The sequence below is a fragment of the Electrona antarctica genome (assembly GCF_951216825.1).
Source record: "Electrona antarctica genome assembly, chromosome: 14".
Taxonomy (NCBI): Eukaryota; Metazoa; Chordata; class Actinopteri; order Myctophiformes; family Myctophidae; genus Electrona; species Electrona antarctica.
In genome coordinates, this window is record NC_136795.1 from 6985122 (window position 1) to 7012254 (window position 27133).

The 27133-nt window shown below is 43.9% G+C and overlaps 1 protein-coding gene across 2 annotated transcripts in view; it reads right to left on the reverse strand.

Moving 5' to 3' along the window:
* The window catches only part of llgl1 (LLGL scribble cell polarity complex component 1), a 95750-nt gene that overhangs the window by 52471 nt on the left and 16146 nt on the right, over positions 1-27133 (reverse strand). For both annotated transcript variants that reach the window (XM_079519683.1, XM_079519682.1), the window contains exons 3-4: positions 10796-10877; positions 8788-8948 (exon numbers count right to left, since the gene is read on the reverse strand). In XM_079519683.1, coding sequence (XP_079375809.1) covers positions 8788-8948; positions 10796-10877 — 243 coding nt within the window. The remainder of the gene's footprint in view (positions 1-8787; positions 8949-10795; positions 10878-27133) is intronic.

The following is a 27133-nucleotide window of genomic DNA, read 5'->3' on the forward strand; positions in this document are numbered from 1 at the left end:
GGTCACTCGGGTAGCGCTGGAGAGGAGAGGGAGGAGAGGAATAACCATGGAATGATGAACGGATGCAGATGGAATGAATGCCCACCATCAGGACACACTTTAGAACAGTGATTTTCAACCTTTTTTTCATATCATGGCCCATTATTTATTCAGCATTTGAGCCACGGACGACCATTTGATCACATTTGGCCTCTTCGACAGAAAAGTATAGAATAATTTGTTAATTCGTTGTATAAGACTTTGTCCACAATTCCAAGCTGTAGGAGAGAACAGACATTTCTTCTACATTCTCCAATGGTGTGTAGACTTCTTGTAAATTAAGTAATGCAGATGTTTAACAATAGTTTAACTTTTGAGAGCGTAAAATTAAACCATTTTACGCTCTCAAGAGTTAAAGATATATAAGGGTTACCAACTCTCATCATTTATCTGGGGACCACCTGGGAACCTCCCTCAAGGACCACTGGTGGTCCACGGATCACTGGTTGAAAACCACTGCTTTGGAACAAATCAGCTCTCTCTTTTTTTAGAGAAAACAAAAAATACAATGAAAATAGAATCCAAATACATAATGTGCTATGGCCAAAAAAACAGGCCATATTGAATCATTTTACACTGAATAATGGTTTTAAATATAGCGGAAGAAGCAGATCCACACAAGCTGTTTTTGAGAATGCATGAGCCTTTTTCAACGGCTGAATCGATTCAGACGATTATGCAAGAATAATAATGATGATTATATCAAATAATTGCGATGGGCGATTATGTAATCATTGTGACAGCGCTAATGACGCGGACATGTCATTTCTCTGCGGAGGAGAAGAGCCGATGAGAAAGCGATTAACGGCCAAGCTACACCGGGCATGTGTGCGTTTGACGTAAGCGCACTGCGCGCACAAAGTACGCGTGCGAAATGCCCTGGCTACACCAGATCTGTGGCGTGCGGCAGATTCGCGCAGGACCTTCCGGGAGGATATATAGATACGCGCGCATGGGGGCATACGCACGTAAAAAAATTAGAACCGATCCTAATTTTAGAGCACGCGTAGGATGGCCCGCGGTATCCGTGCGTCTGGTGTAGCTGGTATCATTGACATATATTGGTCCTATCCAAACGCACTGTACGCGCGCAGTAAACGCGCGCAGTAAACGCATACACACGCGCGCAAAATCGCCTGGTGTAGCCCGGCCGTAAGATGGAGCGAACTGAAAAGTGACATCTGCTGAATGACAGAGACGCGGGGAGGGGGAAGAGGAGGAACAGGTTAAGGGAAATCAAACGTAGGCGTCGATTAAAGAAAAAGAAAAACTCACAACTGAAAAGGGGCAAGTCCTAATGTGTAATTTGTGACACAGCGTGAAATGAGTCGCCACACACTTAAAGGTGTAGTGACATGAAAAATACGTTTTTCAGACCTTTAAGACCATATCTGTGGTCATCATATGGGCATACCGAACAATGGATGCCAAAAAAATGGGCAAATTCTCATTTGTGTGTTTTATATCAAAAGTCCATAAAAATATATTTTTAATTACTTCCTGAAAACGAAAACTTGCTGCGTGATGATGTGTAGAGATACACATCAATAAAAGCCAATAAAAATGAAGCTCACCAGTTTGATTCCCATGCTTCATTCTCCTCCTCCACAGCTGGTTTTGATTAAATAACTACTCCGTTTTTAATCTCATTCAAGATGACATCCAAACAGTGTATTACTTGTTTTAAACTTAATCATCATTCATCACGCTAGCCTATATATGTATATAGGTTGTGTATAGGTTAGAAATAATCTGCTGGCTTTTCCCCAGTCTCTCTGTCACTTTGTTTACAAACGAAATTCACGTGCAGGAAGTCACAGACTTTGAGACCCCATAGCCTGGAGGGATGCGATGCTCTGATTGGTTCAGAAACTTCAGAGCCAGCGTTTCAAGCTGAAACTTCTAAATAAAATGTCCACCATTTCCGTATCCCTACACCTTTAACACAATATGTAAAACTATGATAGCCATACAGATAACCAGTTGAGGAAATTGCAGATTGGGGCGTTAACGATTGCGGTTATGAAATATCTGAGATAGTTATGGTTTTCTGGAAGACTGAAATAACTAATAACTGAAAATAGGCTATCCCCAAAATCTCCAAAGACTGCAGTTTTCCTCTCATGATCAAAGCAAGGGCGTTTGGGAAAGCGACAGCTCAATAATTTGTTGGGTTAACGCTTAGGCCACTAGCATTTATTGATACACTGATATAATTCACCTTTTCCCTGTTCAGCTCTTATTTTGAAGAGCCAATAAACCAAACCGGATGTTATGATCTTATGTTACCACGGGTGCTGCTATAATATGATGCAGCAGGATCACAGTGTCTGCTCTGGGCCGTGGAATAAACCTCGTTTTGACCAAAAAGGCCATCTGGGACAAGGAATAGGAGATACAGGCGATTGAAAGAAACAGATAGAGTGGGTGTGTATGGGCATGACGGTCAAGATGGCGCGATCCAGTGTTATTGACAACACCAGCTAGCAACCAGATGGTAACGCGAGTAGTATTAAGACTTGATCAATCAAAAGCACTCTAAAAGACCAATTGCCATACATCAACGGCAATGGCGCTGAGCACAACAGTTAATTGCTTTTAATTGACGTAGATCTACGGCAATGGCGGCCTAAGCGTTAACAGTTTCATGGTTTTATGGTAACCAATGTCTAGCCAGCTATAGCACATTGAAAAGGACAGACACATCATCAGTGTACTGTATCTTGCTGGTGCTACTTTTGTCCAAAATTTGCATAAAAATATTCGTTTTATCAGTGTGTGCATCCCCGTCAACACTCGGCAGAGTCACTTTTGCCATTCCTTTGCTCATGCCTTTGGTCATTTCAATTGCAAATTCCAAAACAGACGTACATTTTTCAGCCCACTCACAACTTGGTTATCAAGCAATCCACTCAATCTACATATTCATTAGCATTCCACTAGTGATTTGCATAAATATTTCTTATTTCTCCATCCATACTCAGTTCTTATTTCATAGGTTCATTAGGATTCCACTGCATGGGGATTTCCATAAATTCCATATTTCGAATGCATCCAACCATACGCAATTCTTATTATTTTTTCATATAGGTACATTAAGATTCCACTAGATTCTACAGTATAAAAAACAAAACCACATGCACGCGAAAAAAAAAGCATCTACATTTCAACAATAGGCCTAAATGCTAATTTCTAGTTGTCTAGTTTTCGAAACACGATAACACTATGGAGTCCGGAGGAGCGTTAGACTGGGGTCTCCTCACACACACACAAATCTTCCTCAGTACTCTGCCTATGATAATAGCCGCTTTCTGCAGCCTTACTGTACTTTCATCATGTACAGTGAGCATACAGTAACACTGCCTTATTACGCAATACATCCGCTGGCGACTTCCTGAAGTGGTGCAATGTCATTACATTTACCTTTATTTGTAGTTGTCACGTCCCCACCAAAGAGGTCCAGTTGTTATTTTGTGCAAAAGCGCATTATTGGCTATTTCCCCTACCATAAGCCCTCAATGAATTGAATTGCATTGAATGGAATGGGGCATTGGGGTGTTGTGCTAATTTGCTTATTTCCATCACTCAAAAATCTCTTCATAATGTAAATAGTATCCCAAGTGGCACACTTTAATACTCATTTTGACGGAAATAAGCGAATTAGCACAAAAACCCAACCCCCATTGAGGGCTTATATTAGGGGAAATAGCCAATAATGCACTTTTGCACAAAATAACACCTGGACCTCTTTGGCGGGGACGTAACAACTACAAATAAAGGTAAGAAAGCCTCACCTTTTCTATTTTTGCCTCCTTTTCTGTGGCGCTAGAGCGAGATGGTCGGTCGAGCTTCTAGTGACTATAATACAGTACAACCCAGACTGCTCCTTACAGGTCCAGAGTTAAATGAACACTTGTTTTACTGTGTACACAAGGGGCCTCATCTTGACAAACTAGAAATTGTGAAAATAGCCAATCTACAAGTTCACAATCCGTCGATGTAGATCGGCTATTTTCACTATTTTAAAATGTTTTTCGAAAAACAAGTTTGGGCATAAGGGGTAAGGTGTTCCTGTACCGTTTGTAGACCAGGTCCACAAATTAATATAAAAAAGAAAAGAAAAATCAAACCAAACCAAACAAATATTTCTTTCTTTCCAGAAGAGCACTGGTTTGGAAACAGTCCAAAAAGAATACATTTGTATAGAAGATGGTGGGTCCAGATGTTATTATAGTCAATTCACCAAACGGAAAGGTAGGAGCCAGTAGTGGCGAGGTGCTGACCACAGGAGATAAAACTTTGAAAAGAGGACGCACAGCTCGTAGTCACGATGCTAGAAACTTTAATAAACCAACGTTTCGGCAAGCAGGTTGCCTTTTTCAGGGTATGAATAGTCAATTATAGTCAATTCAGAAATCTTTTGTAGTATTCAGCAAACCAAATCACAACATAATGTGTTAATGTAGTGTAGCTGCAAAAGGTGATTTACACTTAGTTTGTACACCGAAAATAGCCAATCTATAAGCTCACGTGTTGTGCTTAGATTAAGGCGCTGTGAGCTTGTACATGTGCTATTTTAGGGGTGTGACACTCGCGTTGAAAAAAAAAGTATAAAGAGCCGTTCACCCAAGCACGATAACTATAACTATAAGGATAATGTGAGCATCTACACTGATGAACCATTATGTTCTGCAAACAGTCTAGCTGTGTGTGGGCAGCCTGTGTAAGCACCCACACGAGAGGGCAAGAAATAGAGAGAGATCTCCATTTATGTGGCGCTGAAAGACAGACACATCCAAATAGGATATATGGATAGCGTTATAGGTCAGGTGCTAGTCCAAAACCGTTCCTTTATATTATTATATTAATAATAATTAATATATATTCATAATACTATTATTATATATTATTATAAAAAAATGTAAAAACATTTTTAAATAGTGAAAATCTGTGATTTACAAGCTCACGATAGCTCACATCATGAGGTATTGTGAGCTGGTAGATCTGCTATTTTCAGTACCTTTGTACGACACTTGTATGATGAAGTAGGGCATTAACTTGGAAAAAATATCAAAATAGTTGAAATATGGGTAATGTGAGATACAAGATTTCTTCCCAATATCTGACTCTAATTATGAATTATAAGGAGGCAAGATAGTTGTACCTGAGGGAGTGCTGCACAATTCTTGCTCAAATGTGAATCTCGGTTTTCCTCCACAAGAATTGAGATCACGATTCTCACACGATTCTAATTTTTTTAAATTAAAATATTTATTGTAGAATTAGCTACTCATAATCGCCTCGTTCTTTTCCAATGGCGAATAACACCAACGGCATGCCAGATGTCCTCCTGAGAGTTTCTTGAATGGCCGGCAATGTTTCTATCATTCATACAAAAGTCGTTCTGAAAGTGTTCCAAAGCGATAATTGCGTGCAGTGCGACTATCGTTGTCGTTAATAGTTGCGGTGTGGAGGACGCTACCATCCACTTTGGTTAGAACCGTTTTTAAAGATGGAGTTTGGCATGTGTCTATGGAGTTAACATTACTCTAATAGACCCCCAGGTGTGGTTATAATATTCAAATATGTCTTCCCTGTGTATTTTTGGTTTCTTCCTCCTGTAAGCTGAAAGCCTTTGAGTCAAAAGGCCTAATCGAAATGACAGTGATATAGTGACATCACAATATCATCCCCTCCCCTAACCCCTCCCCCTCTATCATCTAACAGCTGTGGGTGCGGCTTCAGTTCAGGTGCATCACCATATGGCCACATAAAAGCATAATTTTAACACTTTCTGTACAATTTAAAAAATAAATAAATAAAATCTTGATCATGTTTTAGGGGGGGAAACAAATCACATTCCATCTTTTCAGTGATTTCACTTAATTCAAATATCACTTATATTTGGATAATCCTCCCTACTATAAAGTGTGCTGACCATATAAGGAGTTCCTCCCTGTCCCCAGTGAGCCCCTGGGGTCAAAAAACCCTAGTTTCGGTTTGGGCTTTGGGTGGCAAAGCTTTCATCCAATCGGGATGAGAGGGGCCTTCCTCCAATCATGATCGAGTGGGGCGGGCCTTGGTGTGAGTATTGTACAGGTACTTCCCTCACTGCAGCGTATGCATGTGCACATCTTGTTACCAGGGCGGAACGTTTTTTTACTCCAAATCACCCAAATCACTGAATGCTCCTTTAAAAAGACATATGTTCTAGTTGTGGTAGTTATCGTGCTTAGTGTGAGCGGTGCTTTACTCAGGCTTTGTTCTAGTTGTGGTAGTTATCGTGCTTAGTGTGAGCGGTGCTTTACTCAGGCTTTGTTCTAGTTGTGGTAGTTATCGTGCTTAGTGTGAGCGGTGCTTTACTCAGGCTTTGTTCTAGTTGTGGTAGTTATCGTGCTTAGTGTGAGCGGTGCTTTACTCAGGCTTTGTTCTAGTTGTGGTAGTTATCGTGCTTAGTGTGAGCGTTGCTTTACTCAGGCTGTTTAATGGATGATGGAGTTGAGTTAGACTGACGTTGCGTTTTAACAGCGGGAGAACAACGGCGAGCGACACTTGAATGTCATTTGCTATCGCCTTATCGCCCACTATGGCCGGACGTTGTCGCCCAAAGGCTAGATTATTTTCATCTTTTCAGCCGATATTCCTTCGCCCACTTTTCGACCATCGCCTGCTATCGCCGGTAGTTGCCGCCGGGTCCCATTGACAAATAATGCACTTCCGGAAAATTCGTCTGGCCGTCGCCCGCTGTTAAAACATACTGTGAGAGGCGTGTGGAGACAGCAGGAGTGAGTGTGCAGCGGTGGACGTCACTACTCACACTGATCCAGAGAAAGAACACCTGGCACACGGCCGCACGCACACGCACACGCACACACATACACACACACACAGACAGACAGACGGACGGACGGACGGACAGGCAGGAGAAAGCAGTGGTGGAAAGTAACTAAGTGCACTTACTAAGTACAATTTTGAGGTATTTGTAGTTGAGTATTTCCCATTCCCAGTGCTTTTACGTCTGCTCCGCTACATCTCAGAGGCACATATTGTACTTTTCCTTCACTACATTTATTGGAAAAACTTTATTTGCTTTAGTTACTTTTTGTAGATTTGGATTATTATTAGAAAACATGCATTAATTAACCACTTGAGCCCTGTATACATTTCGGCCATTTGAGAATAGCCAATCTACAAGCTCACAATGTGTCACGATGCGACGCATTGTGAGCTTGTAAATCTGCTATTTTCATTCGATTTTTTTATACACTTGAAAACTTGAAATGAGACATTCTGCAAAAAGAGTACTTTCTACTTTTGGTACTTTAAGTACATTTTGATACTGAACTTTTACTACAGAACTTCTACTTGTAACAGAGTATTTACATATTGCAGAATTGATACTTTTACTTAAGTAAAAGTACTGTACAAGTACAAGTACTGTTTCCACCACTGGGAGAAAGGGAGTGAGTGACAGCCAGGGTCCCTCAATGAGGTGGGTGGCTACCTGTAGTAGCCAAGTATATTTACTCAAGTACTGTACCTATAAGTACAGTTGTGAGGTACTTTTACTTGAGTATAATTTACTCCATTACATGTCAGAGTAATGTCAAATATTATATTGTATATTTTCATACAATATAATTATTTTAAAGTTACTTTGTGGATTTATATTGCCATTACAAAACATACAGTTAAACGCTATTTTGTGCTTTGACTACTCAAAATGTATCTACACGCTTGTAGACAAGTAGAATTTTAAATACAGGCCTTTATACATTTCTACCTCATGGTATTGCTGCCTTTACTTAAAACCAGCTAGTACTTCTTCCACCACTGAGGAAAAGAGACAGAGAACAGAGTGACAGGAGTAAACAGACTAGAGGGGCCGACCGCTATAGGAGGTAGACAGTAAACAGGCCTCACTCACACGGTCACACCTAAAGACACACGCAAGACACACGTGTGTCCTGTGTGTCATGGCCGCCTCAATGCATTTCCAATGGGAGTCACATGGTTTGAAGACAACCGTGTTGCATGGGGGGGGGGGGATAGAAGACAGCCATGCAACAAGGTTGTGTCATGAAACACAAAACACAAACTCCCATTGGAAATGCATTGAGGCGGCCATGACACACAGAAGACACAGGACACAAGTGTGTCAGGTGTGAGTGAGGCCTATAGGAGGTATAGACAGTAAACAGAGGGACAAACGTTTTAGCCCGTGACCCAAAAGAGAAGTGTGCCGTCTCCCCGGGACCCAAACTAGTGAAATCTACACGCTTGTAGATCAGCTATTTTCACTACTTCTTAAAACATTTGTTTTTCAAATTTATGGAATTTCTTAGATTTTATTTTATTTATTCCAAGAAATCACTTAATTAATTTAATCATTATCATGTTATTAATCCAGGAAAACCTTTGCTTTTTTGGGGAATGAAAATGTTTTTGAAATGATAATTAAAAAAAAAAAAATAATGGACCCATAAAAATGTGTCTGCGACCCACAAATGGGTCCTGACCCACTGTTTGGGAACCACTGAGGTAGAGAGAGAGAGAGCAGAGAGAGAGAGAGAGAGAGAGAGAGAGCAGAGAGCAGAGAGCAGAGAGCAGAGAGCAGAGAGCAGAGAGAGAGAGAGAGAGAGAGAGAGAGAGAGCAGAGAGCAGAGAGAGAGCAGAGAGCAGAGAGCAGAGAGCAGAGAGAGAGAGAGAGAGAGAGAGAGAGCAACAGACAGACGCTCACACACATACCTGCAGCTCTCTATGCCCGGCCGCCCTGGCAGCATGTAGTCACACACCTCCTGGAGACAAACCACGCCCTCTCTCTTGACTCCACCCACCTCTCGGGGAGGCCCGCCCACCAGCTCCCACAGGTGGATGGTGTTGTCGTCGAGCAGCGACAGCAGGCGGCCCTGTGACCAAGAAGAGTCAGGACAGACGTGTCACAAATCGGGACTCCTCCCTCTTTCATTGGTGTTTCTAACATTTAACTTCACTAAAACTATGCATAAACCTAACCTCACAGAAATTATGCCTAAACCTAAAACCTAAAACCCCGTCCGTAGACTTTTCAAAAAGTATTTATTTAAAGACGTTTACGCCGCGGACAAAGCCAACTCGAGTTGTGACAAATCATGACAATAATCAATAGTCAATACAATTTTGGGCTGATCAAATAATTAGAAAGAAGAAAAAAAAGGCAGGATACAACACTTTTTGTTTTGTTTTTCTTCTTACAAATTATTTGATCAGCCCAAAACATTGTGTTTATTGTCATGATTTGTCACAACTCGAGTTGGCTTTGTCCGCAGTGTAAACGTCTTTAAATAAATACTTTTTGAAAAGTCTGAGGAAAATGAACGGGTCTCTTGTCGTCAAGAAAGGGGGCGTGACCCGACGCTCTATAGACTCTATAGAGCGTCTATAGTATAGAGCATATCAGTGGCGGCTATTTTGTGGTGTCACAGATGGAAACCCCATTCATTTTCCCCATAAAGATTTCCGAAAATATTTTATTTTATATTTCAAGCCTGGAACAAAGCCATCCAGGCTCCTGGTGAATCATTTGATTCTGTTTATAGAATTTAGAAATGTAGTTATTTTTTTTTGTGATTAGTATTTTATTGGATTTTTTTTTTCAGACAAAATCCCCATAGATGGGAAAGCCCCATATATGGTGCCCAGGTCTCGTGACATCACGTGAGATCATCAGTGATGAAGATCCCCGATGTCATAGTAAATGCGACCTGCGGTCGCAATTAAGCCCATATATGGAGATCCAAAGTCTGACGTCAATATCACTAGAGGGCACCAATTTCAGGGGTTCGGGTATTTTTTAAATTTGTATTATAATAACCCATAGGCCCTATGGGTATGAGGCGATCTAAGATCCCCCTATGGCATAGGGGGATCTTAGATCGAACTGCGTTTGAAAAATAAACAAATCATCCCGCCGATTTTAAGATGAGCCAATGTTATTACTTTTAATTACTATTATTGTTGTTAGGGCATTCACTTCTAGTCATTTTTACTAGTTGACTAGTTGCCTAGTTTCAACTAGTCGACTAGTTGTTTAACTACCTATTATGTAAAAAATAAAATAAATTAAAAAAAATAACTTTTTAGTAAACTAGTCGACTAGTTGCTTAATGCCCTAATTGTTGTTACTGTATGTGTTTTATACTGTGCGCACCATGGGGGACCGGGCCTTTTGCTCGGCAGCACCGCGGCGCGCCTATGGAACAGCCTCCCCATGCATGGACTTGAGACTAGTGCCGCAGACTATTGACTCTTTTAAAACAGGCCTGAAAAACGTTCCCGTTTCGGAAGGCTTTCTCGTGTTAAATTGTTGTCGTTTTTTTATTTAGATTTTTTGATAACCCTGTTTTTACCTTCTGTGATTGATTATATGTTTTAATTAACCATGTAGCACTCTGAGATTCCCTGTGAATGAAAAGTGCAATACAAATAAAATTAGTTATTTTTATCATTATTATACTGTGATATGGATCTCCCTGGGTAGGAAATTAAGTATTGATGGATTGATTGATTATTCTCCATGGAGACATTAATTCCGCAAACCAGGGGATGAGTCAGGACTTTTGCGCTCTATTGTCTAATAGCATTAGTCACTATTCTCACTATGCCTGGCCGTTCTTATAAGCATCGTCAGTGACAGACAGTGTGTGTGTGTGTGTGTGTGTGTGTGTGTGTGTGTGTGTGTGTGTGGTGGGGGGGGGGGGGGGTGTTACGTACGTACCTGTCCAGGCAGGAAGAGTATCTGTGTGACAGCAGCAGTGTCCTTGTGTAGTCCTGTGAACTCCACACCTGGTGACCCGTAGCTGGGAGGAACCGTTAAGGAACATGGACAGTGCACTATACAGTAGATTTGGTTGTTTTCGGGGCAGAAACCTCTGATCTCCATATTCTAATTTTTTGTGCTCGTTTTTTGCCAGGTGCCTGAAAAGCGCCTGGACTACATTTGCTATTACCTCTACTACCACCATAAAGACTCGAGTCTAAGCCAATGAGAGACTTAGGTGACATTCACACCAGAAAGCTTTGCTGCGATTAAAACGAATCCTGCTGCACATTGTCAGAAAGTGCACTTCGTTTGGCAGGTGTGAAGGCTCATTTGAATCCTAATGCGTATCAAAGAACCGCATTCTACTCCGAGCTTCCAATCGCACTTGATTACGATTCGGTGCAGGTGTGAATGCAATCCGCAGTAAATAAAGGAAATTAAGCAAACAATGTGGCGGGTGAGGAGCTGAACACAGTTGGAGACGGAGAAGGCATATTTTACGCAGCGCAAAGATGTCCCGTTACCGTGGATAGACGTGGTCGAATGAGGAGACTGAAGCCCTGATTGAAATTAGGACGAGTACATTAATCAATAGGAAACACATAAAAACACTGCAGTGTATTATAGCCTACACTACAGAATATTCTGTCTGTCTGTCTGTGCGTGCAGTAAACATGGAGTGCTGTCACTGTGTGGGGACTGGGGACTTTCATCTCGATAAACTTGTAAACATTTTGCGCTGTCTGTTGTATCAGTGCGCTCAGCGCCGTTCCTTCCATGCCCAAAAGAACAGTGCGTGGCTGCGTGCGGAGATAAAGGTCCCCCTGCTGCGTTTCCAATAGCTGCGGATGACAGTGTGAAGGCAAACCGCAGCAAATTAAATATGCAAGAAGTCCCAATTCTCCTCCCATTCGCATCGAGTCTACCGAAGTATTAGGTGGGAATGTAACCTTACCCATAAAACTCACTCTGAACGGCATAAAAACCTCATACTCTGAACGTCCGCACAAGCCATAACACAACACGGTGAGTGAACCAACAAAAGAACGTCGGAAACGAACGGGGGAAAAAAGCTACAAGAGCTTCTTGCACCTGGCAGTTATGACCGAGTCATTCTCGTTTTTGTAAATGAATGCCCTACTTGATCAATCATACTACAGCATCACACAACAAAAGCTTCCAAAGTAGCAGAAGCGACGTGCTTCGAGCTTGTAGATCTGCTACTTTTGCTTCTTGCATGTGAATTTGAATCCTAAAAAGCAACCGTTGTGTATGAGGTTTCTACCCGACAAGAGATGATTTATTCTAGAAAGTGTAAGATGAGACAACAAGACGTGCACCAAGAGGCCTAAACCCTGCTGTACATCTCTCTGTTCCGGAGAAACACGATGAGTAATAGTGCCATTGTTTGTTTTTGGTAGTGGTAGTGCGAGAGGATACATTATTTCAAGTGTACTGGAAACGGTAGATATTTTGATGCGGTGCGGTGCTGTGTCGGGCTGGGCGTGTGCTGTGCTGTGCTGGGCTAAAGATGCAATCGAAATCCGCCTAAAGTAATCACCAGACGCAAGGGAGGAGATGTTTCCTTCTTCTCCCAAGAAAAGGAAAAATATTTCTGTGTTTTTGTTATAATATTGAAAACATTCTTTCAAAATGATTTTTTTTTTTTTTTTAATGGGTCATCTGCACTCTCTGTCTATGCCTGGTCTCGATGGAGTGGAAGCTAGGCACCTGACTCGTTTGTTGTCTGCTCTACGGACTTCTGTCTGGGGGTGATATCCTGCCCCGTCAGTGTTTTTGTATAGTCTATTGTCTATTGTTTCCGTTGCACTGTAAATATGGAAACGATAAATAATAATAAAGTTTCATGAATATCTGCTTATCCATTCATAGTTATTTTCGCTAACAGACAGGACAGATTAAAATACCCCTGCTGCCACACATTGCTGTGGGCAGGAACACACACACACACGCGCCCGCACGCATGCACACACGCGTGCACGCACGCTCATTTTTATAACAATGTATCTCAGTCCATGTTTAATATCCATCTTTCTCTGGGTCTCTTGTCTGTCCCACAAGAGTATAATCAAAGACAGAGGGATAAAAGAGGGTGAGAGAGACAGACAGACTATACTTAAATAGAATACTTGGATATTCAGTGTTGTAAAACAGTACAGTGTAATAGCAGTGGAACACTATAGCAATTACCAACAACGGCATATGACGCAGGCGACCAAAAACCACTGTAGAATGTGTGTGCGTGGTGTGAGTAATGAACAGTGTGTGCATGTAATAAACACTGCACTGTGTGCACGTGTGTAATGAACAGTAATCTCTGCAGAATCCTCCCTTTGTTAGTCTAATAAATGAAGCAGAGCTGATAAAACACAGGCTGCCTGCGAGAACTGTGACGCCATGTACACACACCAGAGGAACTAAACTAGGCAAAACTGTACACACACACACACACACACACACACACACACACACACACACACACACACACACACACACACACACACACACACACACACACACACACACACACACACACACACACACACACACACACACACACACACACACACACACACACACACACACACACACACACACACACACACACACACACACACACACACACACACACCTTGTGAGGACATGAAAAAAAACGTAGGATGCCAATTGCCATACATTGCTGAAAAATAGCCGACAAATAGCAGATGCCGAATCCCAATTCCTGACCCAAACTCCAATTTGTATCCTAATTAAAACCCAAATAAACCTACATATAAAATATTTTTATATAAATCATAAAACCACCATTTCTCTTGTGAAAATGGTCCTCACGGAATGTCTATTTCTCACATTCTCCTAGTATGCTTGGTCCTCACAAGTATAGGGAATACGTGCACAGCGGGAAGCACAGCACACACATGCCTCCTGGCGTGTCGATTAAAAATGCAGTATATACCAAGAGGAGTGTTCACAAAATGTTTGTCTTGCTGTAGTTCTTTACGCACACAGCCATGAACAAACATGTCTCTAGTTCTTTACGCACACAGCCATGAACAAACATGTCTCTAGTTCTTTACGCACACAGCCATGAACAAACATGTCTCTAGTTCTTTACGCACACAGCCATGAACAAACATGTCTCTAGTTCTTTACGCACACAGCCATGAACAAACATGTCTCTAGTTCTTTACGCACACAGCCATGAACAAACATGTCTCTAGTTCTTTACGCACACAGCCATGAACAAACATGTCTCTAGTTCTTTACGCACAGCCATGAACAAACATGTCTCTAGTTCTTTACGCACACAGCCATGAACAAACATGTCTCTAGTTCTTTACGCACACAGCCATGAACAAACATGTCTCTAGTTCTTTACGCACACAGCCATGAACAAACATGTCTCTAGTTCTTTACGCACACAGCCATGAACAAACATGTCTCTAGTTCTTTACGCACACAGCCATGAACAAACATGTCTCTAGTTCTTTACGCACACAGCCATGAACAAACATGTCTCTACCTTCCTACATCTCCCCAGTGGTGTAAATTAACATTTACATGTTTACATTTACTTTAAGTACTGTACTTAAAGGACAATTTTGAGGTATTTGTACTGGACCAATTTCCAATACTTTTACTTCTACTCCACTACATTTCAGGGGGCAAATATTGTACTTTACTCCAAAAATATTACGATGCATTACCCACTTCAGCCCTGTGCACATTTCGGCCATTTTGTAAATAGTCGATATACAGTACAAGCTCACAATGCGTCGCGATGACACTAGGTGTGAAATGAATGGTCATTGTCCTATTGTGTTTAAAGTGCTTTAAACAGTGCATGTCATTTAATTACAATAGTATCTTCAACACTCCACCCGGCACCATTTCTTTCAAGTATTATACCGGCCTTCCTCATTTTCACAGTCTCTCATCCTTCTTTCCTACTGTAGCCTCTCTGTCCAGCGATCCCGTCTATCTATCTACCGATCTAAGTCAGATCGGTAGATACTAGAGACCTGCGGATGGAGTTTTGTGTCGCCCGCAACCGCATTATCCGCCCGCTATCCAACCACATCATCCTAATTATATTAACCACACCATCCGCCAATACCGCAGGTCTCTACTGGCTTGGGACACCACAATGGAAATATATGAGGGCATAACTCATAACCCAACTCACCCGTTATCCAACCGCATTCATTATATCATATCATCCTATGTATATTAACCACACCATCCGCCAACCGCGGTTACGCGCGGCAACTGTGGCTAAATCAGCCATCCGCAGGTCTCTAGTAGATACCATACATGATTCCATCTCTCTTTTCCCCAACAAGGGGAACCATGCAGGCGTCCATTACATTCCTCTCCTCCTTATCTCCCCCGTTCCTCCCTTCTGCTGTATCCTCTCCTCCCCACATGTCTGGTGTTGGCTCCCCATGCAGTCCTCCCAGGAGAAACACTACACTGAGATGGTGTTGGCTCCCCATGCAGTCCTCCCAGGAGAAACACTACACTGACATTCCTCCATCCTCCACGTCCTCCCCCTAGTAGTCCGACGTCTTTCTCATGCTTTCTTTATTTCCTTCTTTCCAAATCCTCCCCCTTGTCATCACCTCTGCACTCTCACCATCTCCCTCTCTCTCCCTCTCCCTCTCCCTCTCCCTCTCCCTCTCTCTCTCCCTCCCTCTCTCTCTCCCTCTCTCTCTCTCTCTCTCGCTCTCTTGTGCTGGTCCTATAGGGCGGGGGGATATAACTTTCAAATCAATATCACAATTAGTTCAATCTTTGCACACGGCTCCCATTCACACGGCCTCCGTTCAAAGTAGGCTTTCCAAAGTCTTATAACTCTAAAAGTACAAGCGCTGTCCTTGGTGAAAGCTTTGCTTTGCAAGGAATCTTGGGAAAATTGTGCCTTCAATTTTGACCCACACCCCAGAGCCGTAAGACGCGTCTACCTTTATATGTCTACGAGCAGCACCACTACAATAGCATTCCTCCCTCAGTCACTCCCTCCTTCCTCAGGTCTCTACCTCCTAATGGTCTCCTTCCTTCCCTCGTTCTGTATATCCCTGCAGTCGTTAAATTAACACTCAGGACTTGCAGCGCAGGGAGAATAAAGCAGGAGGAGACAGAGTGCTGCACTGGCACTTCTCCAAGCTTCTCCCTCTCTTTCTTTCTTTCTTCCTCTCCTCTTTCTCGCTCTCCGTTCCTTCTCTCTTCACTCCTCCCGTGCTGATTTCCAGGAGGCCCCCAGGGGAATGTTCTACTGGATATTATACTGGCATTCCTCCCATCCTTCCTTGAGGCCAGTCAGTGGTTCTTAAAACCTTTATTTTTGAGACCCGCAGTTTTACTACGCATCAGCGTAGTAAAACTGGGACCGTTCCGCACCGTTCCGTACACTGCATGGTTCCATTTGCAAACTCTTTGCCTTTTTTACACCGGACCCAAACCAGTTCAGAGTGTTTCCACTGAAAATGAATTGGTTCTGAACCCTAAAAGTTGGTTCGGAACTAGAACCACAAAAATGGACGTTGGTTCCGTGAAAACACCAAAGGTTCCAAGAATCTGGAACGGAACCAGTTCTAGAACCTTCTTTCTAGAAAGTTATTTTGGTGGAAAAGGGGCCTCAGAGTTACCAGTCCTTAGGCTGGGGACACCCTGCTTGGAACCCCCTCAAGGACCCCCTGGGGGTCCCCGCCGGACCCCACTCTGAGAACCACTGCTTTAGGCTGTATATTAACTTCGACAGTTTGCCTCACTCTCCCTCTCTCTCCATCCATCTCTCACTGCGTCTCCCTCACTGTACCAGGTTCCAACAGCGCCTGGGGACTACTGTACAGTACGTTATACTGGCATTCCTCGTTGAGGTCACTTCCTCTCCCCAGGTTCCATTTGCTGCAACAACACTGTCCTCAGAGACAGGAGGAGGTGTGTATGCGTGTATGTATATGTGCGTGAGGCGTGAGTTGAACAAGCGCATTTAGATGAGTCACGAATCATTGCAGCACCTCCAAGGGGGAGTCAGGAGTCTTCTAGGAGCAATATAAAGAAGAGGAGGATGGTTAAGTAAGGAGAGAGAGAGAGAAAAAAAAATCTACAGCTGCGTTAGAGACACGCAAGGAGAGAAAGGAAAAGGATGACGTGAGGAATATCAGTCTGTTAAACTGTTGAAAAGAAGGAAAGAGAGTCGACTGTGAAACAGATGGACAGCAGTGTGCGTGCGTGCGTGTGTGCGTGCGTGCGTGCGTGCGTGTGTGCGTGCGTGCGTACTGATTCATCACTTATAGACATGGATTTGCTCTCCTCCCTTGCATCTACACTGTCTGTCTACCAGTGGTTTTCAACCCTTTTCATATCAAGGGCCATTATGTATTTGGCTTTTGAGCCACGGACCACCATTTTTGATGAGATATAGCCTCTCAGAACCAAACCTTTAAATATTTGGTCGTTGCATAAGATTTTGTCCACAATTCCATGCTCTATTGCTGGTGTGGTACCATAGGGGAGACAACAGGGAAACGATCAAAATAACCATTCTTCTACATTATCTAATTGTCTAGACTTTGAATGAAGTAAAGCAGATAATGTAATTCTTGAGTTTAAATGAAACCAAATGGTCCAATCACAAAACCAAATCCATTTGGTTTAATGTTACACTCTCAAGAGATAAAGATCTAATAAGGGTCCATTTGGTTACCAACTCGCCATCATTTAACTGGGGACCACCTGGAACCCCCTTCTCTCTCTCTCTCTCTCTCTTGTTCACAGTGTAGCTACAGTAGCATCTAGCTAACCAACACACCATGAAACCTTCTCCTCCACTACCAACTCTTCATTTTCTGTGTCCCCCCCTGTCTTTTAGTCCTGGTCTCACTTCTTAACTGAACAGGGAATGTGCAAAGATGGACGACCCTTACAACTCCATCATTACAATTCTACCCTCCAGAATATACTATGTGGTGTGCCTGTCTCACTCTCAGTCCATGCAACTGTCCCGCTTTGTGTCTCCCTACGTTACCCTCTCCCTACGTCACCCTCTCCCTACGTCACCCTCTCCCTCGCCAACTTGTCCACCTGCAGTACCCGTTTGTCTCCTCATCTCACTTTCTTTTTTTAAATAATTTTTATCCCACGATTTTGTAACCCATTTTTCACCCCTGTGTCAATTATCTAATGTGATCCTGGGCTCTACACACCCTCCGCCAACCTGGGGAGAGCAACGGACATGCTTCCTTCATGCATGAGTGTCCAAGTCGCTCCTTTACACCTGACAGGGGGGGGGAGTTTCCCTGGTTGGACGTAGCGCGTGGAAGGAACACGTTATTCCAACCTGTTCCTTTCCCCTCCATCAGGCGCCCCGGCTGGCCAGGGGGAGGCAGTTTAGAGACCAGGATTACTCATCTCACTGTCTGTCTGTCCCCACATCTCACGGTCTGTCTGTCTCTCTATCTGTGTGACTGATGCTCTCCCTTTCCATTTGTCTCACTTGTTTGCCTCTTTGTCGTCTCTAACAAGAAACATGTGTCATCTGCTGGTTCTCACCACAGTACAAGGACAAAGGATTGAATGCCTGGAAATGTGGCCATGCTCTTAATACAACCGTTTCAACACACACACACACACACACACACACACACACACACACACACACACACACACACACACACACACACACACACACACACACACACACACACACACACACACACACACACACACACACACACACACACACACACACACACACACACACACACACACACACACACACACACACACACACACACACACACACACACACACACACACACACACACACACACACACACACACACACAAAACAGTGATGTCATTGAGGACAGCTGCTGGAGGGATTCCCTACCCATGATGTCATCACTTCCTCCCTGGGGGATGGAGGTCTGTGGCTCTATAGCATGATGAAGGTGGGAGAAAACACTGCGTGGACCCCCGAGGTCGCTGGGCTACGCTACGCTATGCTATGATGGATTATCACAGGAAGAGTTGTGTTGTCCTTGTACAACCGTTCAGATCTACTCAGGGATTACTGTTCTAGCGCGCTGTTTCCGCCCACACGCTCCCGCACATTGCAGATCTTTTGATTAACCCATTTAGATCTGAGGCTGATTCATTTAAAATAAAATAAAATAAAATAAAAAGTATTTTCTGAAAAACCTATGTTTCTATGTCAGTGGTTCTCAAACGATTTCATGTCAGGGACCCCAAAATGTTTATGTAATTGGCCGTCGACCCCCCCCCCCATCTGAAAACGTGTAGTTCCAGGGACCCCACGGAAGCAAAGATGAGTTAAAAACGTTTGCTGTGCAAGAATCTATATCCAAAGATTTGTGCAACATTTTCATGATTTTTCAAAAATCGCTAAAGTTTAAAATAATGATTAAAGTGGATACAAGCTAAGGTGCCACAGATGTGTTCCAGGGCAAATCAATCAATCATTCTGTTGTCAGAGAGAGAGAGAAAAGCTAGTGAGGATAACATACAGACACAGGTGAGGGCGAGATCACAATGATTACATAATTGCCAATTATTGTACATAATAATCGCCAAATCATAATTATTTTCTCATACAATCGTTTCCAACATGATCATACATTTTCAAACATTTACAAATAAATAGCAGATCCGCAAGCTCATTACAAATTGCATGGTAATTGGTAACACGTTGAGAGCTTGTAGAATTAGGGCAAAACATTTTTTTTTTAAGATTTTTTTCTTTTTTTGCCTATATTGATAGGGTACAGTAATTAGACAGGAAAGGAGGAGAGAGATGGGGAGTGACACACGGCAAGGGCCGTCGGGCTCGGGAGTCGAACCCGCGACACGCCGTCCGGCAGCCTAGGTGCCCAGACGGTTGAGCTAACCGTCTGGGCCTCTTTATATACTTTTCATATCTGGCCTGTGCAGGTTTTGTTTACAAAGCCTAAAAGGCAGATTTATTCAGAATTGCATAGTTTATCTGTATTTTAAATTGTCACATGTCTACCCCATATGCAACCAAATTACAGAGCTCATTTGTAATATTATGTGTAAGTATGCAACTGTACACATTTCCCCTCTCCCTCTCTCTCACACACACACACACACAAGATCAAAAGAGACATCCTTCTGTCAGATGTGAACGAGGAACATAAAAAAGGCAGACGTATCCAAGATCAAAGGAACAGCCACAAATTCCCAGGATGCCTTGCATGATGAGCACATCATCAAAACACCAGAGAGCTTCTTTTCCACACACACACACACACACACACACACACACACACACACACACACACACACACACACACCTCTGTCTATTCCTTCCATGTAAATAAAGCATGCATAAGATGGAGTGACAGCTCAACATCCCTTAAAAGAAAAAAACACACAATATAGCCAGAAAATAAAATGGACCAAAGAAGACAGGTTGAGTCACATCAATAGAGAAATATCAAATAGGGATTAAAGGAAAAATATAGGCCTATATGTGTGAGAGTACTAAGGCTGTACCCTAGCCCTTTTTTTAGGACTCGAACTTCGGCAGGAATTTTCGAGCGAACATCCGGACCATTTGTTTCTAATTAATTTAAAAAATAACCTTTGAGATGTCTCGATCAGAGCGCAGCGCGTCTCCCCTGCTCTTTATCAATCTCTCTCGTCTCTCCCAACACACACACACACACACACACACACACACACACACACAGTCAAGCGGCTCCGCGAAAACAGCTGATCTGCGAGCTTGCTGGCAGACGACAGCGTATAGTTTGCTCGTTAGCTGTCACTCGTTCATTTGTTCCACCTGTGTAGAAGCGCATTGAAGTGGGCACAGGGCAAAAGCAGAACCTCTGTCACCGTGACCGTTTTGCTTAACAATGATCAGAGTTCACTTCTTTTTAGCAATAGGCTATGTGATGCTAGAGAGCATATGCTAATATATTATGGCTGCTAAGAACGGTTCCCTCTATCAGCGATCATGCTGGTGTGTGTGTGTGTGTGTGTGTGTGAGTGAGTGAGTGAGACGCGTCAGACATTCCATTCAATGGAACTCTTTTGTTCTCACAGAACAAGGTGAGAAAGGTCAATCACCTCAGCTGTAGGCCAATCAGCAAATTAATGTGCAGTTGTGCACGGGAGACTTTGGAGAGGGACAGAAGAACAAGGAGACATTTCTTTAAAAAAGCATAACTTCTGACAGGAATGCACTAGAAACCTACTTTTTTTTACATGCTCATATCGCATTCTCGCCAAGATATATTTTCGAGTAAATAAAAAAGGAAAAAAATAATATTTTTGTTTTAATATATATATATATAAATAATAATAATAAAAAAAAAAACGAATGGTTCAAGCACATTAATTAAGATTCGAGTGCCAACCCTAACGAGCGAACATTCGAACCTTGAATGTTTGGGGACAGCCTTAGAGAGTACTAGTACCCACACTTCGGGAGGAAACACTAAAATCATTATTGAAACTTCAGAAGCACGCTTTGAAGTTTTACACCATTTGCCAACCTTTTTAAACAGAGTGTGACCGCTGCTGACAACACAATCCTTAATAACTCCAAATACTGACCCTACTGCAATGTGTTTTTATCGTTGCATGTTCTACTGTGTATACATAACCTTTTTTGAACATGAATATGTATATTTTCATGTACTTTGTATTTATGTTTAATCGTAGCTTTTGTTAATGCTACGAGATACCAGCGTTGAGGCTCTTTCGGAGCGGGAACCCCGGGTGGGTGGGAGGGCTAAAATACTCATTTATGTTACTGTATGTGATTTGAAAATGTTAAAAGAAACTTTGATGGCCTGGGCCGTGGCTCAGCGGTCCAGGCACCTTGGCCGGTAGCCCGAGTCTGGCAGTGTGCCGTGGGTTCGACTCCCGATCCCGACGGCCTTTACTACATGTCACTCCCCAATCTCTCTCCCCATTTCCTGTCAGCCTACTGTCTGTCCCTATATTAAAAAAATCACACCCATGTGAAGTAAGTGGTGCAACTCCGTGTGGGGGTCCCCGGGGGGGAGGTCCAGACCCACAGGAACGCACCCAGGGTGCCGGCCCGATTCCGGCAAGCCGCCCCGCGTCCGAAACGGTTGAGAAATGACAGAGTTACCATGTGGGGGTCCCTCTACTGTACCCTCTACTGTACTGTAGTGGCACACCTGAAATCATCATATATACAGTTAATATGTGCGTGTGTTAGGTTGCGCACAGGTGGTGAAAAACAACCATGCTGTTTTCGTGCTCATACCTACCTACCCAGCCAGCCACACATAATCACTTAAGGAAGTGGTTTGCACCACTTAAAAATATAAAATAAAAGGCGAAAGCAAAAAAAAAACTTTGATAAAAACGAAAACTTCAGAAGCCTAATAAACCTAGTCTATAAGAACAGAGGAATCGAGGCGGGAGACATGGGGGGTTAGTCCCCAACCCCCCCTTCCCAGGAGGAAGGAGAGACCTGTTGAATGAGACAATGATGTAACGTTGATAGAGAAACAACAACGTATATCAAACGCAGAGTTCGAAGGGTGTCAAGTGCAGCCAGAGACTGGCCTCCATTATGGCTCACAGAGACTGGCCTCCATTATTGAGCCAGAGACTGGCCTCCATTATGGCTCACAGAGACTGGCCTCCATTATGGCTACACAGAAGAATTCAGAAATGGACACACAATGGTAGCCTACAGTAACTCATAGTTACTGAGCCACTGTCTATTCCTCGGTGCCGCCAATACCGTCACACACACACACACACACACACACACACACACACACACACAGTGTGCAGTGTAATTGCCCGGCGATGCAGAGACTGAGCGTTAGCACGGATAAAGCGATTTCACGGTCTGAATACGGACAAACAGACGGCATTGTCCTCTGCACGGACACACACACAGCATGTCCCCCCCCCCCCCCGCCCACCACACACACACACACACACACACACACACACACACACACACACACACACACACACACACACACACACACACACACACACACACACACACACACACACACACACACACACACACACACACACACACACACACACACACGATAGCTATACTGTATTTAGAGAGTAGGGTGCTAGATTACAACCACACACAGAGGAGATGGTATGTTGTTAGAGACAAAAGAGTAGCGTTGGAGTATGTGTGGAAAACAAAAGGAAAACACAGCCATTTAAATTATTTTTCTTGATTTATACTTTTGAGTCATCATCCCCGGGCCTTTTCAATAACTCCGCCCATCCCGCCAGACACACACACACACACACACACACACACACACTTAACTCACATTTACGCAAAACAAAAGGACACACTTAGTATTCACTCGCACAATCTTTTCAGACGTCTGGCACATGGCGCTCTCTATGACAAGACATGCCAAACAGCTCCACCCACCCAATGGTGAAACAATCCTCCCCCATTTGCATCCTCCCTCTCTCTCTCTCTCGCTCTCACTCACTCTCCCTTCCTTTCACCCTCCCCCTCCCCCCTCCTTCAGTCCCTCAACCACCCCCCCCCCCCCCTCCCCCAGTCCCTCAACCACCTCCCCAGTCTTTCAGTTCATGTTGTCCTTGCATTGATGACACTTGTGGAAGAGGCTTACTTTAGTTTCCAGTGAGCCAATAAGTTAGCAACAAAGCCCAAACCACACCGTTGATGACTTTATGCTACTTTTCTCTTAATCATCATCATCTACGTCAACTGATTCACACATTATTCATTCCATTCATCGTAGAGTTTCTCCGTTTTTCTGTAGCGTGAGGAAGCTTGATGTACCTTGATGTTCCAGTCCTCCAGGTGTACTGGACATGATGTACAAGTACACCCCCTGGGGACATGATGTACAAGTACACCCCCTGGGGACATGATGTACAAGTACACCCCCTGGGGACATGATGTACAAGTACACCCCCTGGGGTGGACATGATGTACAAGTACACCCCCTGATGGGCATAACGCTAGTATGTCGCAGGGACTTCAGCCCCAATCCAACCCTTGATGCTGAGTGCCAAGCAGGGAGGCACTTTTCAGAGTCTTTGGATTGACCCGGCCAGGGATCGAACCCAGACCTCCCAGTCTCAGGGCGGACACTCTAACCACAAGGCCACTGAGCTGGTCTGTGGTACTGTATGTACACCATCTATATACTGTACGTCTGCATTCTGCCAGTGTAATTTTTTTCAGAATATTTTTTATTTAGTCTTAGTCTTTTGAATAACGCACCATTTAGTCTTAGTCCCATTTAGTCTTCTGAAAAACCATAGTATTTTAGTCGACACAATTAACACTGCATTCTGCCCATCAATTTGCTCTTTCTCCTTCATTCTCTCAGTCTCTGAGACAACTTAGTTTGTTCCGTGTATGTTTTTTGTTTTTTCTCTTTCCTACAATGGATGGGACGAGACAGTTTCCTCCTGGTCAGTTATATGCATGACTTCTCTCCCACCATCTTCAGACTTCTTGCTAACATCCTGGACCACTGTCTGCAACACTGGGCACACTCTGCCCAGCTCATTAACACCATACGGACTCTACAGACATGTTTTGCACGAATGCCCACTTAGCTCATGAGCAATAAGACAAGTTGGAGAGGCGAGAGAGAGAGAGAGAGAGAGAGAGAGAGAGAGAGAGAGAGAGAGAGAGAGAGAGTATAAGGTGCACCCAGTGGAAGAATTTGGCATGGACCAATGGGTGAGGGACAGAGAGTGAGGGAGACAAGAGCAGAGGGGGATTTAAAAGTCCTCAGATCCCCTCCGAATACCAATGATCCACAACACAAGTGAGAAGAGACAGACACAGAGAGAGAGAGAGAGAGAGAGAGAGAGAGAGAGAGAGAGAGAGAGAGAGAGAGAGAGAGAGAGAGAGAGAGAGAGAGAGAGAGAGAGAGAGAGAGAGAGAGAGAGAGAGAGAGAAAAGGAAACATGGCTGAGGGGAAGAGGAGGATATAAGAAGGAAACAGGGGAGGGGGGGGGGGTGGATTATTATTAAAGGTTGATTGAGCATCTGTTTCCTCAGCTGGCTTTCATCACACTGACTGAATGAGATGTTATGTTACAACACTACATTTTAGAGACATTAATTGCGGTTATAGCTTTTGAGCGGTGCTCACCGCTCCAATGGCTGCTTTGTGTGTCCCTATGTAGGTCTGTCTGTTTGGGGTATGAACAGCTGCAATACCGCTGGGTGACCTAACGTGGCCCTGTTGAGCAGCCTACAGGCCCATTCACACTGAGCACTAACAATAAAAACGTACAGTACAGCAAGTATCACAATACAAGTATAGTTGCACCACTGATATTTCAACTATGAGTTGAGTTCTCAATACAACACTATGCAAAATGCAGCCAATGGACTTGAAGATATTAATACAATCCTGAAACGGACTTTCATCTCTCACCTGAACTATTTTGTACTCTTTCAGTGCTTGGCTACATAATGGTCTGGACATTTCATCTATTTCAGCGCGTAGATTACAGTTTTGTCGAGCAGCAAAGTCATTCCACCTTGTCCAAAAACGATCAAAAGCCAGGTTGCTCACTCGGACAGAAAGCCTTTCAAGCAGCTGACAGCTGGAACAGATTAAACACACGATACTGTAGTTACACCACCGATACTAGCGGATGAGAGTACAGCCGTGTGTGTGTGTGTGTGTGTGTGTGTGTGTGTGTGTGTGTGTAAATAGTAGCTTGTCCTCTGGCTGCTGAGTGGACGATACTGCAGCTCCATGATCAAAGTTTCAGCATGATTCAGCACAAAAGTGGACACACACACACACACACACACACACACACACACACACACACACACACACACACACACACACACACACACACACACACACACACACACACACACACACACACACACACACACACACACACACACACACACACACACACACACACACACACACACACACACACACACACACACACACACACACACACACACAGCGCTACTGAATTGGTATATTGGTGCTCTACAGATATACTGTAACTAACTGTATAAAACAGGAAGTCTGTCCCTCCCTCACCTACGACAGGGGTGGGCAACTTTGACGATGGAGAGGGCCACTATAGTTCCACACTCACCCCAGGGGGCCACTATAGTTCCACACTCACCCCAGAGGGCCACTATAGTTCCACACTCACCCCAGAGGGCCACTATAGTTCCACACTCACCCCAGAGGGCCACTATAGTTCCACACTCACCTCAGAGGGCCACTATAGTTCCACACTCACCCCAGAGGGCCACTATAGTTCCACACTCACCCCAGAGGGCCACTATAGTTCCACACTCACCCCAGAGGGCCACTATAGTTCCACACTCACCCCAGAGGGCCACTATAGTTCCACACTCACCCCAGAGGGCCACTATAGTTCCACACTCACTCCAGAGGGCCACTATAGTTCCACACTCACTCCAGAGAGCCACTACAGTATATGTCCACACTCACCCCAGAGGGCCACTATCACTATATTTCCACACTCACTCCAGAGGGCCACTATATTTCCACACTCACTCCAGAGGGCCACTATATTTCCACACTCACTCCAGAGAGCCACTATATGTCCACACTCACTCCAGAGGGCCACTATCACTATATTTCCACACTCACTCCAGAGGGCCACTATATTTCCACACTCACTCCAGAGGGCCACTATATTTCCACACTCACTCCAGAGAGCCACTATATGTCCACACTCACTCCAAAGGGCCACTATATTTCCACACTCACTCCAGAGGGCCACTATATGTCCACACTCACTCCAGAGGGCCACTATAGTTCCACACTCACTCCAGAGGGCCACTATAGTTCCACACTCACTCCAGAGGGCCACTATAGTTCCACACTCACTCCAGAGGGCCACTATAGTTCCACACTCACTCCAGAGGACCACTATAGTTCCACACTCACTCCAGAGGACCACTATAGTTCCACACTCACTCCAGAGGACCACTATAGTTCCACACTCACTCCAGAGGACCACTATAGTTCCACACTCACTCCAGAGGGCCACTATAGTTCCACACTCACTCCAGAGGGCCACTATAGTTCCACACTCACTCAGAGGGCCACTATAGTTCCACACTCACTCCAGAGGACCACTATAGTTCCACACTCACTCCAGAGGACCACTATAGTTCCACACTCACTCCAGAGGGCCACTATAGTTCCACACTCACTCCAGAGGGCCACTATAGTTCCACACTCA